The sequence below is a fragment of the Thunnus maccoyii genome, chromosome 13 (assembly GCF_910596095.1).
Source record: "Thunnus maccoyii chromosome 13, fThuMac1.1, whole genome shotgun sequence".
NCBI classification, from domain to species: domain Eukaryota; kingdom Metazoa; phylum Chordata; class Actinopteri; order Scombriformes; family Scombridae; genus Thunnus; species Thunnus maccoyii.
Genome location: NC_056545.1, coordinates 1,431,959 through 1,450,201, shown reverse-complemented (window position 1 = coordinate 1,450,201; position 18,243 = coordinate 1,431,959). Strand labels below are relative to the sequence as shown.

The window sequence follows — 18,243 nt, the reverse complement described above, 5'->3', positions numbered from 1 at the left end:
CTGAAAAGTAACTAAAGCTGTCAAATAAATGTAGTGGAGTAGAAAGTACAATATTTCCCTCTGAAATGTAGAAAGTAGCATCACATGGAAATACCTCATAATTGTACTTAAATACAATACTTTCAGTTATTGTTATTATTTTTATTATATTTATATTTCAGTTATCACTGACATCATAGAAGTTGTCAAACTCATCAGGACTTTCAGGTTTGGACTTTATTAGAGAAGGATTGTCGTCCAACCTCAGTTCGGACAGCGAACTCTGCAAACACATCCTGCCTGCAATTATTATCTCTGCAGCAAGTTTCAAGTCTCTGCAGTTTGATTTTAATAAAAACAGAGTGAAAACAACAGTTGCCTGCGAGGAAGGAAATCTGAACCTGATGCATGATTTGGAAAATGATGATCGGTATTTTAGAACACCGACAACATTCTCACTAAAAAACTAACTTCTAACCATTTCAGCTGTTAAATTGAACTGTCAGCAAGAGTTTTGGTGTCCTTTATGGTGGAGGAACTGGAGGGATAAATTAAAATTTTAATGAACAGCTTTGATGTTTCCTCAGAGCACAGCAGGCCTCCTGGATGAAAAAAAAATTATAAATATATTTTTCATGACATTACATGCTGGAAAATAATCTGGAACTGTGCCACCAAGAAAAAAACCTCCTACTCTATCTGCTCTTTCTCTTTTTCTTGTGATAGTTATCAGGACATAAGCGCACATTTTGTTTACATAAACGACTCACAGTCAGAAGGTTTGCAGTGAAAATGTGTTTGATGGATGTTTGACTAGATTAGTGAGTCTTTCACCTCAAAACCAAACCGACCTGATCCGTCACAGTTCAGGTGTCAACATGTTGTAGCATCGACGTCTGTTTACCACAGACCAGATGGACGTAGAAAAGTGTGACGTCACCTGTTGCTTGACTTACTGAAACTTAGTGAAGTCCTGGAGCCAACTGTCAATCACAGCTGTCAATCAACACCCACACGGCAGACATCAAAGCTACAATAAGTCAAATCAAATCTTATTAACGGAGCAATAATTTCCAAAACGACCACCAGCGCACTTATCAGAGGGTCTGAGTTTAAAGACTGAGACCAGAATGACTCAATGAAAACAAGGATTGACTCAGTATTTGTAGAGAGAAGTTGAGGCTTTTTGAATGGGAGTCAGTCGGAGCAGCTTTAAGGTGCTTCAGACTCGAGACGTGAAGCTGTTGGTTGTTATTTACATGTTTGTGCTATGACAGAGGCTACTGGTAAGCAAATAGTGGCCCATGGGCCAAATCTGTCCCTCCAATAAAAATATTTGGCCCCAATAACAAAAGCTGAAATTTTCCCTTTTATACATACATCAAATCTTTTACATGACTCTTTATAAATCTACAGTAGTTGACGATGTAAACACACCAATAAATATGACCTGTTAACCTTTTATAACCTTACGAGATGCATCACACAGGTACGTAGCATAATTTGGCTGATCTAACCAGAACAGTACTTGTGTGAGGATAAGCTTTCAGTTACACTTCTAGTTTCATGTATCCTCATTTTTATGTCGTTTTTTGCCAAATCAGTATCAACATAAAATGCTGTTGCTTACTAATAGAAATAAACCCTAAAACTGTTTTATAAAACAATTTTATTCTTGAATGATGATTTAAAAGAAATAATAAACAAAAAACAAACACAGTTTAGCTAAAGTAGCTAACGTTAGCCCAGGTGTGCAGCGCTCGGTGTTCGCAGTAAGCTAGCGTTAGCTTTGGTCCGAGGTAGCGGGGCGCGTCTCCAGAGCGTGAAAGGAAACACGCCGCACTCTTTATCTGGACGTTTCTGGCTCCAAACGGAGAAGATAAAACTCTGAGCTTCAAACCGGCTCCAATGAAACCAACCGGTGACGTCACACCTGCTGCGTCCATCTTTATATACAGACTGTGATTTCAACAGATAGAAGAACCAGTTATGTTCTATTTTCAGTGGTGATTAAACATTAAGAACAACAACTATCGACTAGATTATTGTGAACATTAATTAATTCTACTGATTCAGTGACTTTTAGATATTTATAACTTTAGTTAGTCAGAGACGTTGAAATTTGAAATAAATAAATCAGAAGAAGGATTTCAAAGGTTTTGGATTTGTGACTTTCATCAGTTCTGTTGTTTCTGTCACTGAAAGTGTCATGAACTTTGTGATGACGGACTCCAGAGGCGTGTTGCATTGTGGGAATGGCCTGGAGGAGTATTTGACATCAGTGTATCATGTTAACATGTGTGTGTGTGTGTGTGTGTGTGTGTGTGTGTGTGTTGGAGATGATGTTATCAGCTGTGACATGCAGCTGTCAGCGCAGATATCGAGACAGCTGAGAGTCCGGTTAAAAGTGAAACTGGTTTTATTTTGAAGTAACACTGTCAGGTTTATATCTGACACGCACACACAAACACACGCACACACACACACACACACACCAAACACAGACAGTTCCTCACTGAGTGACCTTTTCTCTCTCAGCAGGTCTTTGTGTCTACACCTCTCTGCTCTCATCTTGACCTTTTTGTTACGTTCCTGGACGCTCTGAACACTGTGAATGCTCTGTAAACGCTCTGTAAATGCTCTGCGAAGACTCTAAATGCTCTGTAAACGCTCTGTGAACACTCTAAATGCTCTGTAAACACTCTGCAACTGCTCTAAATGCTCTGTAAACGCTCTGCGAAAACTCTAAATGTTCTGTAAACGCTCTGCGAAGACTCTAAATGCTCTGTAAATGCTCTGCGAACGCTCTAAATGCTCTGTAAACGCTCTACAAAGACTCTAAATGTTCTGTAAACGCTCTGCGAATGCTCTAAATGCTTTGTAAACGCTCTGCGAAGACTCTAAATGTTCTGTAAACGCTCTACGAAGACTCTAAATGTTCTGTAAACGCTCTGCGAATGCGCTAAATTCTCTGTAAACACTCTGCGAAGACTCTAAATGCTTTGTAAACGCTCTGCGAAGACTCTAAATGTTCTGTAAACGCTCTGCGAATGCTCTAAATGTTCTGTAAACATCTACAAAGACTCTAAATGTTCTGTAAACGCTCTGCGAATGCTCTAAATTCTCTGTAAATGCTCTACGAAGACTCTAAATGTTCTGTAAACATCTACAAAGACTCTAAATGTTCTGTAAACGCTCTGCGAATGCTCTAAATTCTCTGTAAATGCTCTGCGAAGACTCTAAATGTTCTGTAAACGCTCTGCGAAGACTCTAAATGTTCTGTAAACGCTCTGCGAATGCTCTTCATGTTCTGTAAACGCTCTGCGAAGACTCTAAATGTTCTGTAAACGCTCTGCGAATGCTCTAAATGTTCTGTAAACGCTCTACAAAGACTCTAAATGTTCTGTAAACGCTCTGCGAATGCTCTAAATGTTTTGTAAACGCTCTACGAAGACTCTAAATGTTCTGTAAACGCTCTGCGAATGCGCTAAATTCTCTGTAAACGCTCTGCGAAGACTCTAAATGCTTTGTAAACGCTCTGCGAAGACTCTAAATGTTTTGTAAACGCTCTACGAAGACTCTAAATGTTCTGTAAACGCTCTGCGAATGCGCTAAATTCTCTGTAAACGCTCTGCGAAGACTCTAAATGCTTTGTAAACGCTCTGCGAAGACTCTAAATGTTCTGTAAACGCTCTGCGAATGCTCTAAATGTTCTGTAAACGCTCTACGAAGACTCTAAATGTTCTGTAAACATCTACAAAGACTCTAAATGTTCTGTAAACGCTCTGCGAATGCTCTAAATTCTCTGTAAACGCTCTGCGAAGACTCTAAATGTTCTGTAAATGCTCTGCGAATGCTCTAAATTCTCTGTAAACGCTCTGCGAAGACTCTAAATGTTCTGTAAACGCTCTGCGAATGCTCTAAATGTTCTGTAAACGCTCTACGAAGACTCTAAATGTTCTGTAAACACTCTGCGAATGCTCTAAATGTTCTGTAAACGCTCTACGAAGACTCTAAATGTTCTGTAAACGCTCTACGAAGACTCTAAATGTTCTGTAAACACTCTGCGAATGCTCTAAATTCTCTGTAAACGCTCTGCGAAGACTCTAAATGTTCTGTAAACGCTCTGCGAATGCTCTAAATTCTCTGTAAACGCTCTATGAATGCTCTAAATGCTCTGTAAATGCTCTGCGAAGACTCTAAATGTTCTGTAAACACTCTACGAAGACTCTAAATGTTCTGTAAACACTCTGTAGACGCTCTAAATGTTCTGTGAATGCTCTAAATTCTCTGTAGACGCTCTGAACACTAAATGCTCTGTAAACACTCTGTAGACGCTCTAAATGTTCTGTGAATGCTCTAAATTCTCTGTAGACGCTCTGTGAACACTCTAAATGCTCTGTAAACGCTTTGCGAAGACTCTAAACGCTCTAAACGCATTTTTATTGTGAAATATGTAGTGGTTGATGGAGGCAGCTAGCTGTTTCATTAGCTGCAGAGCTAATATCTGCAGGGTGTTTCGGGTCAGATAGCTCTGTTTTTGTTGTGTTGTTGTGTCGTTATGCCGGTTGTTTGTTGACGTCAGCGGGAGAGAGGCGAGACAGCAAACAAAAACGTCAGTTGGATTTTTGCTGAAAATCCGTCCCGAGCCGTTCACATAGACATCAGGCTGATACAGAGAACTGAGAAAGTCGGGAAGGTTTCATTTATGTTACATTAATACTCATTAAAACAACGTTAATACTGTAAACTGCTTCACAATTCTACATATAAAATCTTTCTCTCTTTCATGTTTTCTGTCAGGTTTTTATACAACATCCTTCACTGTTGGTCTCTCTGCCTTCACACATTCACACACACACACACACACACACACACACATACACACACACACACACATACAAGGTCATTAACCTCCCTGCTCGGCCGCTGCCCTCTGGCTGTTCCCATTTTATCTCTTTTCTGTGGAAATGTCAGTTTGGTGAAATTAATTTGGATTCATAAGGGACACTACAAGAGGAGGAGGAGGAGGAGGAGGAGGAGGAAGGAAGTGAGAATTAATTCATTTTAACAAAACTACACACAAAAGAGGATGTATTGTACTTTTTCATTCACTTTCATCTTGTGTTTTTACTGTTTAAAGCTCTGCTAATCGAGACCTTTTATATTAATGAGTCAAATGTGAAAGGTGACGAACCCTCCGAGAATCATCTCTGTCTCTGCTGCTCTAGTTTTACATTTGTGGCACATTTCTTGTCTGGTTCAGTCTCAGCTGTTACAGTAATAATGTCGATAAACTCACTGTACAATAAACAGCAGACACTCACACAGGATGAACATCACAGCAGGAGGATTAAATATCTGAGCTCATGGTTCTGGACGAAGACAAAAAGTCAAAAACTGAGTCAAAAAGAATCCATCAGGGAGTCAAATCTGAACACAGACACGAGACACATGTTATCATTCAGTGTGACTTACACTTCCTGAGGATATCATTATCTCTGACGTCCATCACCAACAAACCTCCATAAATACACTTAGAGACCAGAGAACAAAGAGGCTTCAGTGATAGTTGTCATGTTACGCTGCAGACAGAAGCTGCTAACAGCTGATTCGCTTGACTTTTAATGGAGACAAGTCTTAATATTTGGAGAAAAAAAGTCTAAAGTTGTAATCTTTGGAGAATAAATTTGACAAAATGTAAAAACACGTCTGAAGGAGAACAGCAGCACCTGCAGCTGATCTCATCAGTTTTTATGGAGTCTCACTCTGATTGGTTCAAACACACAGTAGAGCTGATAAAACGCAGCAGAAGGAAACAACTCAGAGATCAACTTTAAAACACAATGACAGGAGGAGCAGCGAGTTAAAGACAGTCTGTAATTATTACTGAACAATGAGTCACATTAAAATCACTGTCCAGCAGGTGACGTTCACATAGAGCTTTATGTATATACTTCACGTCCCGAAGATTTAAATTTGCTGCAGAACAGTTGTGACGTCCCGACACCTCAGGAGGAGGTCTGACATGTCTGATCACAACCTCGCCTGACACCTCATCATCCTGCAGGGATCACAGGATAAATGTCACTCCGCTCAGCAGGAAATGAACATCGACTCGGTGGCTCCTCTGCAGAAAGGTGTTTTAATTGAGCGGACACCGGCGGTGGTCTTCAATCCCCAAAGACGTTTCAGGATGTGACAGAATCAGTGAGTCACCAAATGTTGAGTTCCAAGTCTTTAATGTCATCAAGCTCAAAATGGAGTCGTTGAAGTCAACTTCTCCTGTTTCAAAGTGGAAACGCCAGAAATTCAATATGTGTTAAAAGAGTTTCCTGTTGTCAAACATTCACCGGGGAAAAGTGCACCGCTAACGTCAGGTAGCAGCTAGATGCTAATTAGCTGCTCAGCTGCAGCACATTAAACAGCATGAAAACATACCTGCAAATGTCACTTTGGACCCGTTAGATGCTCAAAATCCCTGTTAAAGACACGCAGTCTGTCCATGACGCGTAGCTACAGTCGTTTGTTTAGTTTGTGAAACCAACACAAGCTACCTGTGTTACAGTGTGACACAGCTAGCCTGCCAGCTGCTGGCAATCAAACACAGACACCGACACGCCCCCCCCCATCAAACACAGACACCGACACGCCCCTCCAGCTACTATCAATCAATCACAGACACCAACACGCCCCTCCAGCTACTATCAATCAAACACAGACACCGACACGCCCCTCCAGCTACTATCAATCAAACACAGACACCAACACGCCCCTCCAGCTACTATCAATCAAACACAGACACCAACACGCCCCTCCAGCTGCTGTCAATCAAACACAGACACCGACACGCCCCTCCAGCTGCTGTCAATCAAACACAGACACCGACACGCCCCTCCAGCTACTATCAATCAAACACAGACACCAACACGCCCCTCCAGCTACTATCAATCAAACACAGACACCAACACGCCCCTCCAGCTACTATCAATCAAACACAGACACCAACACGCCCCTCCAGCTACTATCAATCAAACACAGACACCAACACGCCCCTCCAGCTGCTGTCAATCAAACACAGACACCAACACGCCCCTCCAGCTGCTGTCAATCAAACACAGACACCAACACGCCCCTCCAGCTGCTGTCAATCAAACACAGACACCGACACATTTCTGACTTTTCCCTAAAGAACTTTTTTCTTCTATACTGCAAAGACGATGATTAAATGTGATTTTAATTGGACATTAAAAAGTGTTTCCTGTTGTCTGATGACATCATGAATCATGTGACTTAAACGTCACTGAAGAGCTGAAAACATCAGATCTGTGTGGAGCGATGATGAGGAGACTGTAACCTTCCTCACATCAATACATGAAACTAACAGAAACGTCATATTCCATCATATTTTACATCGTTTGAGCTTTGACTGTCGCTTTTTTAATGACATCATCTCGTTGTTTCTTCTTCTTCTGCAGCGGTTTAATGGCACCGACTGTTTATCTGCTGATATTCACACAGCAGCAGGATGGAAACAAACCACTTTCTGGACATTTGGTTGAATTTATTCACTGTGTTTAGATGTAAACCTGATTATAGATCAGATCACAAAACACACTTCTATACATGAAACTGTATCTGCAGGTCATAGTAAATCCAGAAGTATCCAGGACTTGTAGATTCTTGAAGGCTTCATGATGGACAGTCGCAGGTATTTAAACCTCTGAAGGGTCGTTGAGGTCACATGTAGTTCGTTAGTCATGTGACAGTCGTTATAGTCACATGAGTCCAGGTGTGAGAGGGATGAACAGACTGTAGGTGGTCTCTGTAGTCAGGCTTTCATCCAACTGTGACACTAAATTTAAACTGCATTTCCAAAAAAAACAATGGTCAAAAGAAAATGTTGTGAATGTTTGATCCAAAATACAACAAATACACACAAACAAGAAGAAAATAAATTAATGTGCAGTTAGAGCAAAAAAGTCTATTTAGCTTATTGATCACATCTACCTAAATAATATATAGTACATACATAAATATACAAGAAAAACTAAACAAATAAGATTATAAAAATCTGCTGTAAAGGTAGAAGACTGAGAAAAGTAATTCCATAAGTTTGACGCCTGTATCTGAAGATTAGATGATTGTCTGGTTGAGTGAATCTGAGTTAGTTTCAAAATACTTTTAATTATTGTTTTTATATATATAGCAGATAAACCTTTATGGTAAATGATTGTGTTCCTCTGTATAGTTTTTATTCAGTCACTGGCAGGAACCCTAAACCTGCCAGTATGAAGAAGAGAGTTGAACCAGACGTCTTCTGTGTGCAGCGACAGAGAGAAAATACAGTTTTATTTTCTGTTAAACTCAACAAAATGCTCTGCTGAAGGTAGCCTAACTCACACTGAATGGTACCTACACGTAACCATGGAAACGTGTTTACACCACCAGCATGTATGGTTCGGACCTAAACGTCTTAGAGACAGAAAACACCCTGTTAACACGTCCATTTTGAATGTCTTAAGGCTTCCATGCTGTCGGTCGGCGTCAACATACCGACTACCTTTTTGACGTCGGTCTACGTTGTGGTCATGTGCGCTCTTGGCTACGTATGTATCACTTGTCTTACAAGCAACTGTTATTTAGTATTTGGGACAGTCCATTTGTGCAGGTAGTTTTGAACTCTGGTGGCTGAGGATGCAGATGTTAATGTTATTTAAGCCCAACGTGGTAGCACCCAATTTTAAAGGCCTTAAGACGTACAAATTTGACGTATTAATACGAAAGCCGATGTTGGATCCTATGTAGGTACACGTTGGACCAGACACTGAAGGAGGTTGATCCCTGTATTACCAGCCATTCTGTACGTGTTTACATGTGAACACACACACATGTTGACCTTGGTGGAAGATATAAATGAATCTGGAGGCAGTGATATTCCGGTACGAGTCAGCAGTTTCCACGTTTGAGTCGACAATATTCAAATCTGAGTCGTCAGTCAGTCCGGGTGTTAAAATCCAGACTCTAAATCCACATCTGATCGATATTAAAGTCTGAGTGGAAAAACACAAATCCTCTAAACCCCCGTCTGCCGGTGGTCTGACAGCTGACTGATGACGCTCAGTTTGATCCAGGTCAACATCTTCTTTTTTGGACACCTGAGGAAACCATGGCAACCGTGCAGTGTTAGCAGCCTGAGGGCGAAGGAAATGATTGGTCTTGTGGCTGGTTGGTGGTCTGGCTCTCTGTGTGTGTGTGTGTGTGTATGAAGTCATCCACGGTTTAGTCTGTGGAGGCTCCTGACAGATTGCAGCTCCATCTTTAGGGACACATTCATCGCTCGTCTGTGACAAACATAATGATGATGTGTGGCGCTCAGATAAATCAGGACACACACACACACACACACACACACACACACACACACACACACACACACACACACACACACACACACACACACACAGGTGTTTTGTATTTTATTATTACAGTGTGATAAAGGTGATATTTGGGGCGTCATGCAGACACAGGAAGATTTTCATGTCAGGTGAGAGGTTTTTGGGGCTCTGACCAAAGATGCACAAACCCCAAATTGGCTTATTGATTAAGAATAGAACTGCAATGACAACTATTTTGATAGTGGACCCAAACACAGGAGACTGAAGAATAACTTCTTTATTTGAGGCTCAAAGCAAAACTGAGCACAGAACAAAAGATCCAACAAAGACTGAACTGGAAACAGAGCTGAGATACTCCGTGAACTAATGAGGAGATGAGGTGCAGGTGGGGAGATGGGAGGAGAAACTCCAGTGAGGTTAATGAGGAGATGAAACAGGAGAGCAGGAAAGAAGCTGATTGGCTGGGAGCAACACTGGGAAAAGGGGCAGGTGTGGAGGGAAAAACAGGCTGAGAACACAGGAGGAAAAAACAGAAAACCAAAGACCCAGAAACACAATGAATACAGTCTAATAATAAAGGCAACTTAAAGCTATAATATGTAATTATTCCACATTAAAATGTCTACTTCTACTTCCAGCTCCTCAATATCTGTTTTTCTGTTTTTTTAATTTTGAGGTTTGAAACCTTCTGTCCAGCTTCTCTTTCTCGTCACATTTGTACCTCGTCAGCTACTCGAGAATTTGTATCTGAGTCTTTGTCCTCCGACGTTTGATCGTCTCGTTTCGCTTGTAAGAGGCTTTGAATAAAAGCTTCTGCTGAATGACAAAAGTAAATGTTTTCAAGTGTTGTTCAGGAGAAATAAGTCAGTTGTTGATGTCGCCTTGTGGTGGAAACTGTAACGGACATTTTCTAATATTTTATAGACTAAACGATAAATCAAGAAATAATGAAAATAATTGTTAGTAGCAGAATTATAGTCATCAAATACTGTTTAAATCCTCAAGTTTCATTCTGAGTCACTAAAACAACTAAAGAACCAGTTTCACACTGACGTCCTTCGTCTGTTGAATAACTGATGATTAATTGTTATTGACGATTATTTTTGCCGTTTCTCCAGCAAACAGGAGCTCCTGAGCATCTCCAATGTTTCTGACGCTGACTGCCCCCCCTCTCCCCCCCGCACCGCCCCCCCCACCATGAAGGTAAAACACACTAATGTCTCTCTGTACTAGTGAGGACTTCAAATCAGGCCTTTTATTTCTAATTTCTCCTGTTTAATATTCTATATTATTTGTTTTCTGCTCGTCACTTCCTCCATGTTTACATGTTGTCTTGATGAATTCAGTATAAAGTTTCCGCTACTTTGCCGTTTTTTTGATCGCTGTTAAGCAAACATCAGCGAAACTTGAACAACTTCTGAACAAGAGATATGATTGGCTGCTGGAGGAGACTGTTTGACCAATCAGGAGCAACAGTGTTTGATTCTACAGATGCTGCAGCTCCATTAAACACTCATTAGTTAATTGGTCCATTTGATGTAAAACATGTCGTCATAGTTCTCGTTTTCAAAGTTACTTTTAGTCTTGTTTTCATCGTGAATAAATATTTGATTATTGTCTACCAGCAGCTTGCAGGGTATTATGTTTAATGCTTAAAGCTTAAAGCATTTCTGGTTTAATTATCTAATGAAACATTTGCAGGAAATGTTGAGTTTCATTGACAGCAGCTTAACAGCGATTGAAAAAACTGCAAAGTAGAAGCGACTAGAAATGAACATTATGCTGAATTTACAATGTGAGACATTATAGTACAGACAATTATAATGTCGTCATTTATTTGTGCTGTCGTTTATTAATTAAATATCAGCTTTTATTTGAAAACATAAACATTAAAATGTTTCCTGAAACTCTTAACACATTAACGCTCATCTCTCTCTGCAGTCGGCTCATTTCTTTGACATGATGGAAAAGATGGAGGTAAGAATTTAATCTGATGTTTGTAATCTGTGTTTTTCCTGCTGTGAAACCAATCAACAGGCCACATTAATACGTTTGACAACGAAAGTTTCTCTTTTCAACAGAAAACAACAGAAGCTGCATTCATTCAATATTCATGCAGCTTCGAGCAGAATAACTGTTTCCGTTGAGCTGTTTGATAAATACACTCGCGGGAATCACACTGAAAGTAGGACTAAAGATACTCCGAGTCCTCAGAGTCAGACTGAGACTCGTTTATGAAGCACACTGACTCTCAGGAGGAAGAGGAAGACTCAGGAGAGATCACGACGTCGCTGCTTTACAACATTCAGAGCTGCAAAGTAGAAACTATGATGACGTGTTGTTGTTACATCTGTGCAGATATCATATATGTTTATACATTAATAACTTTATAAGGTTATATATGCAAAAATATGATGCCAACATTATGAAATTATATTTAGAAATATGCTGTAAAAAATAAATGAAGCCTGTTGGTCAAATCAAACAGTAGGAAGCTTTGCAGTATGTTACATAAAGCACCTTTAACCAGAAATAAAGAAGGAAGCGAGCGGACTCTTCTTCTGTGGTTTTCGACTGAAGGAAGAGCTTTAACGCTGTCGTCTCTTCCCGACCGATGCAGCAGGTGCCAGAAGCTGCTGAGATGAAGACGATCCCTCAGAGACAGAAGGCACGTCGGTCCATCTGTCCGTCCTCATGTCCATCAGCCTTTTTTTATTTCATCTCATGCTTCACATTCGTACCATCTTGTGAATCAGATCTCAAGAGTTTTATTTCAGTTTGATGGTATCTGTGTATTTATCAGATTTAACAGCTTCTGAACGGAAACATGTCGAGTCTTTATACAAGTTCAAGTTCTGTCTTAAACTCTGTTAACCAGGAACTTTATTGATATTACAGAGCTGTGTTTTAGTTTTCATACAGTGACAACAGTGGAACCATAATATTTAACTCTATTATGAGCATTTTAAACCCTTAAAATATGTTAATTTGGTGACTTTTGGATGGTGATTTGTTGGTGTTAACTTTTATCTGAGAGGCGCATGAAAAGGAAACACTGGACTGTTTCATTCATACGTTCACCGCTAAAAGAAGAAAGAAAGTCATCAGTGTCTTAAAGCAGCGTTTAAGAAATAATAATAATAGTAAACTTTATTTATAAGGTGTGTTTTATTAACGAAATGCAGCTCAAAGTGCTTAACAAATTCACAAAGTTCACATTTTTGCATTAATACATCAATGCTTTAATGATAAAAAGGCCAACAGTGATTTAACTAACTAATCCAAAGTCTCAGTAAATTGATTCACTGATTTAAATCTCGTTAGTAATGCGTCCGTTTATTCTTGGCTCCATTTATGAATATAAACTGACTTTGATCTGTTTTATGAGCCACTGCGTGTCTTGAATCTTATGAACCTTTGTTAAGAGTTTGGGGGAAAGACGTTGGCGTGAGTTTGTTTCCGTTTACTAGCAATAAAATTAAAGAAGCTAATTTCAAATTCATTTATAAATATTCTCTCAGCAATCAGATGCAAAAACTCTCTGAAGAAAACAACATAATGTGAGATGTGAGACAGCAGACGATGTTTTGGTTCGTCTATTCTGGAAGTGAAAAATTAAACATTCATTTAGTTTTCAGTCGGTTTTGAACGCAGAACTTTTACTTGTAACTGAGTATTTTAACATTAATGTGCAGCAGGTCTGAGTTCTTCTTCTTGTATCTGTATGTAACAGATATAAACAACAACTGTCATGTTCATCATCATCACTCATGTTGTGTATTCACCTGTATGTGTATGTGTATGTGTGTGTGTGTGTGTGTGTGTGTGTGTGTACATACATGTTTATTCTGTCATGTGTGTAACTGCTCTGTCTCTCTCTAACAGGACGACTACATTCCTTATCCGAGGATTCAGGAGGTGAGACCGACTTTATCTTCATGTCTGTTTCTTGTAAATGAGCTCAGATCTTCATCCTGCTCGTTTTACACACAAAGATCCAGAAATGATCAAACTCTGATGACGTTATGATGTTCAGCGATGTGGTTAAAAGCTTCACGTGTGTCTTTTACGTGTGCGTGCAGGTGTTGGAGCGAGGCGGGCCGTACCCTCAGGTCATCCTACCTGAGTTTGGAGGTTACTGGATTGAGGATCCTGAGGCTCCTCCTCCTCCCGCTCCTCCTCCCTCCTCCCTGGAGATCAGGGGGGAAGAGGAGCAGGAGGAGGAGGACACGCCTGCAGGGGATTATGGGTACCGTCTGGAGGAGATCAACGAGGCTGCACGGGCGTACAGGAAGCACTTCTTGGGCAGGGTGAGATTTGTCAGTCCTGCAGCATCCTGACTGTTGCTATGGTTACCTGCAGTTTAATACACCTGGATGGAGAATGAAGATTGAACTGTTGATATGATTTATGATTTTATTTATTTATGATCCTCTGAGACTGTGGCAGTTATTGATCTTTTTGGAGATATTCAGGTAACAAACTTTATTTACAACGTTTCAGTCCTCAAACCTTCATCAGGTAGAGTTTATGAAGACAAACAGCAGCTTATATTTTATTTATTTATAAGTAAGTCTTTCTATTTATAATTTATAACCAGTCTATAAACAGTTATTTAATGGTTTATAACAACAGTTTCCAACCTTTTCTTTAAGGGAACCCAAATATTATTACTGACTGTAATATTTCATATTCAGTGTTGGGAAAGTTATTTTTCAAATGTATATAATAAGTAACAGATTACTAGTTAGTGTTAAAAATTTAATAAGTAATGTAACTTTTAATTACTTCATCATTGTAATGTAACTTATTACATTTAATTACTCTTCTAACAAATGTTTTAAACTGGGCAATAAAGCTGAAAAGTCAAACTTTTATTAAAAAATCGTTTTTCTAAATAACTTGAACAAACAACAAACTGCCTGCAGACAAACAACAAACAACAAACAGGGGAACCAATCAAAAACATCACATACGGCCAGATGACCTGAGTCTGTCTAGACGTTCCTGCAAAGCAACAGACTGAATGTTAAACATATAAGATTTTTACTGTAAAGAATATATTAGGATGTAACTGCTTTGTAATCACCAACATTTTGATTAGTAACTCTAATTTAATTACATATATTTTCTCAGTAACTGTAACAGATTACAATTACATTAATTTTATAATTTAATTTAATCATAACTCTGTTACATGTAACTAGTTATTCCTCAATGCTGTTCATATTATATAAAGCATAAAAATAACAGATAACAGCTCTTAAAAACTTAAGAACATTGTATTAACATTGCATAAAAGCTTAAAACAATTTTTTCAGTTGTAAAAGAAAAAATCTAAATAATTATAGTTTTAATGTATGTTCTCTATTTGATTATGACACAGTTAATACATACAGTTCATAAAAAGAAAATACAGATAACTGTATATTTTACTTTATTTTATGGTTTGATTTGTTTATATTTTTGCATTTTAAATCTTCCATAATTTGGTTCATTCTTGTATATTGAATTATTTGAACCCACAGTTTATTCTTTCAAGATTATTTTTGTAATAAACCTTTGTTGTTTGCAGTTGGATCAGCTGAGTTTGGGGGGTTTGTTATCATTTAAAGAGCTCATTGATTAGTTTGTACAGAAGCCGTCTGATTGGTTGTTTTTTTCCAGGTTATGTTTATGTATTTATTTGGTCTCTGTTCTGTTTGTCTGTATGAATTTTAGCTGATGAAGTGAGTACAAGTGCAGGCTTTTTTGATTCAGGTCATCAGAAAGTAAAAGTTTCTGGTTTGAATGGATTAGAGGCACCACTGTGACCTTTGACCTCTCTCTCTCTCTGTCATTCAGGAGCATTTAAACTTCTCCTGCTCGGCCAGCAGTCTGGGAAACCTGCTGCTGTCTGTCAGACATGAAGAAGAGAAGGAGCAGGAGTTCCTCCATGTCATCATCAGGTACACGCCTGTGTTCACGGCTGCCATCATTATATATTTATTTATTTATTTTGACCAATAAAAGCGAAGTATACTGTATGACAGTTTTAATAACTAGAATGTAAAAATTCAATATCTCAAAACCACTCAGAATGCAGATCAAAGCTGATGATTCAAAGATTTCTCTTTTGACATGTTTTTCATTTAATTATGAAACAGTAAATGCACACATAAAAAGTAATAATACAAACAATGATGTGTATTGTATTTCACATTATTTCTTTGTTTGACTCTGGTCTGAGGTTGGTCTTCTGTCTCTGTAGGTCTCGGGTGAAGAGCGTCTATCACAGACTGTCACTGACAGAGCTGCCGGACATCCCCAGTGTACCTGAACTCGCTAAGGTACAAACACAGAAAACACAAATATAAAACATATCAGGACAACTGAAACACTTTTACCATCTAAACTCCAACAGTGTAAAATCAGTGGTTACCTGGTTAGGATCAGAAGGAGGAGAGTCCCCACACTGTGAGATTTCATCCTCAGAACATTATAAATATAAAACATACATGAAGTTTGCATTTCTACAGTAGTGAGGACTATAAACTACACTCGTTTAATTCAGTCATGTCTAGAATTTCATCTTCAGTCAGTTTGTGTTCATGTCCACAGTGGAGTGTGGAATATTGATATAATACAATGGAATATTGTTATAATACAGTGGAATATAGATATAATACAGTAGAATATTGATATAATACAGTGAATTATAGATATAATACAATGGAATATAGATATAATACAGTGGAATATAGATATAATACAGTGGAATATAGATATAATACAGTGAATTATAGATATAATACGGTGGAATATTGATATAATACAGTGAATTATAGATATAATACAGTGGAATATTGATATAATACAGTGGAATATTGATATAATACAGTGAATTATAGATATAATACAGTGGAATATTGATATAATACAGTGAATTATAGATGTAATACAGTGGAATATTGATATAATACAGTGGAATATAGATATAATACAATGGAATATAGATATAATACAGTGGAATATTGATATAATACAGTGAATTATAGATATAATACAATGGAATATAGATATAATACAGTGGAATATTGATATAATACAGTGAATTATAGATATAATACAATGGAATATAGATATAATACAGTGGAATATTGATATAATACAGTGAATTATAGATATAATACAATGGAATATAGATATAATACAGTGGAATATAGATATAATACAGTGAATTATAGATATAATACAGTGGAATATTGATATAATACAGTGAATTATAGATATAATACAGTGGAATATTGATATAATACAGTGGAATATTGATATAATACAGTGAATTATAGATATAATACAGTGGAATATTGATATAATACAGTGAATTATAGATGTAATACAGTGGAATATTGATATAATACAGTGGAATATTGATATAATACAGTGAATTATAGATATAATACAGTGGAATATTGATATAATACAGTGGAATATTGATATAATACAGTGGAATATAGATATAATACAGTGGAATATTGATATAATACAGTGGAATATAGATATAATACAGTGAATTATAGATATAATACAGTGGAATATTGATATAATACAGTGAATTATAGATATAATACAGTGGAATATTGATATAATACAGTGGAATATTGATATAATACAGTGGAATATAGATATAATACAGTGAATTATAGATATAATACAGTGGAATATAGATATAATACAGTGGAATATTGATATAATACAGTGAATTATAGATATAATACAGTGGAATATAGATATAATACAGTGGAATATTGATATAATACAGTGAATTATAGATATAATACAGTGGAATATTGATATAATACAGTGGAGTATAGATATAATACAGTGGAATATTGATATAATACAGTGGAATATAGATATAATACAGTGGAGTATAGATATAATACAGTGGAATATTGATATAATACAGTGGAGTATAGATATAATACAGTGAATTATAGATATAATACAGTGGAATATTGATATAATACAGTGGAATATAGATATAATACAGTGGAGTATAGATATAATACAGTGGAATATTGTTATTATACAGTAGAATATTGATATAATACAGTGAATTATAGATATAATACAGTGGAATATTGATATAATACAGTGGAATATAGATATAATACAGTGGAGTATAGATATAATACAGTGGAATATTGATATAATACAGTGGAATATAGATATAATACAGTGGAGTATAGATATAATACAGTGGAATATTAATATAATACAGTGGAATATTGATATAATACAGTGGAGTATAGATATAATACAATGGAATATTGATATAATACAGTGAATTATAGATATAATACAGTGGAATATTGATATAATACAGTGGAATATAGATATAATACAGTGGAATATAGATATAATACAGTGGAGTATAGATATAATACAGTGGAATATTGATATAATACAGTGGAATATAGATATAATACAATGGAATATAGATATAATACAGTGAATTATAGATATAATACAGTGGAATATTGATATAATACAGTGGAATATAGATATAATACAGTGGAGTATAGATATAATACAGTGGAGTATAGATATAATACAGTGGAATATTGATATAATACAGTGGAGTATAGATATAATACAGTAGAATATAGATATAATACAGTGGAATATTGTTATTATACAGTAGAATATTGATATAATACAGTGGAATATTGATATAATACAGTGGAGTATAGATATAATACAGGTCAGAGATCGTTCACTAGATAATAGATCCAAACATTGAAGTCAACGTAACGCCTCCTTCTCTGTGCTGCTCTGACACTCTCACCTTACAGTTGTTTATTTCCTTATAAATTCAAAC

At 37.2% G+C, this 18,243-nt stretch overlaps 1 protein-coding gene across 1 annotated transcript in view; it reads left to right on the top strand.

The window, feature by feature from the left end:
• LOC121910938 (rap1 GTPase-activating protein 2-like) overlaps positions 1 to 18,243 on the top strand; it is a 55,226-nt gene that overhangs the window by 24,690 nt on the left and 12,293 nt on the right. The window contains exons 3-8 of the mRNA XM_042432337.1: positions 10,496 to 10,580; positions 11,319 to 11,354; positions 13,263 to 13,295; positions 13,460 to 13,687; positions 15,222 to 15,325; positions 15,628 to 15,706. Of these exons, the coding sequence (XP_042288271.1) occupies positions 10,496 to 10,580; positions 11,319 to 11,354; positions 13,263 to 13,295; positions 13,460 to 13,687; positions 15,222 to 15,325; positions 15,628 to 15,706 (565 nt within the window). The remainder of the gene's footprint in view (positions 1 to 10,495; positions 10,581 to 11,318; positions 11,355 to 13,262; positions 13,296 to 13,459; positions 13,688 to 15,221; positions 15,326 to 15,627; positions 15,707 to 18,243) is intronic.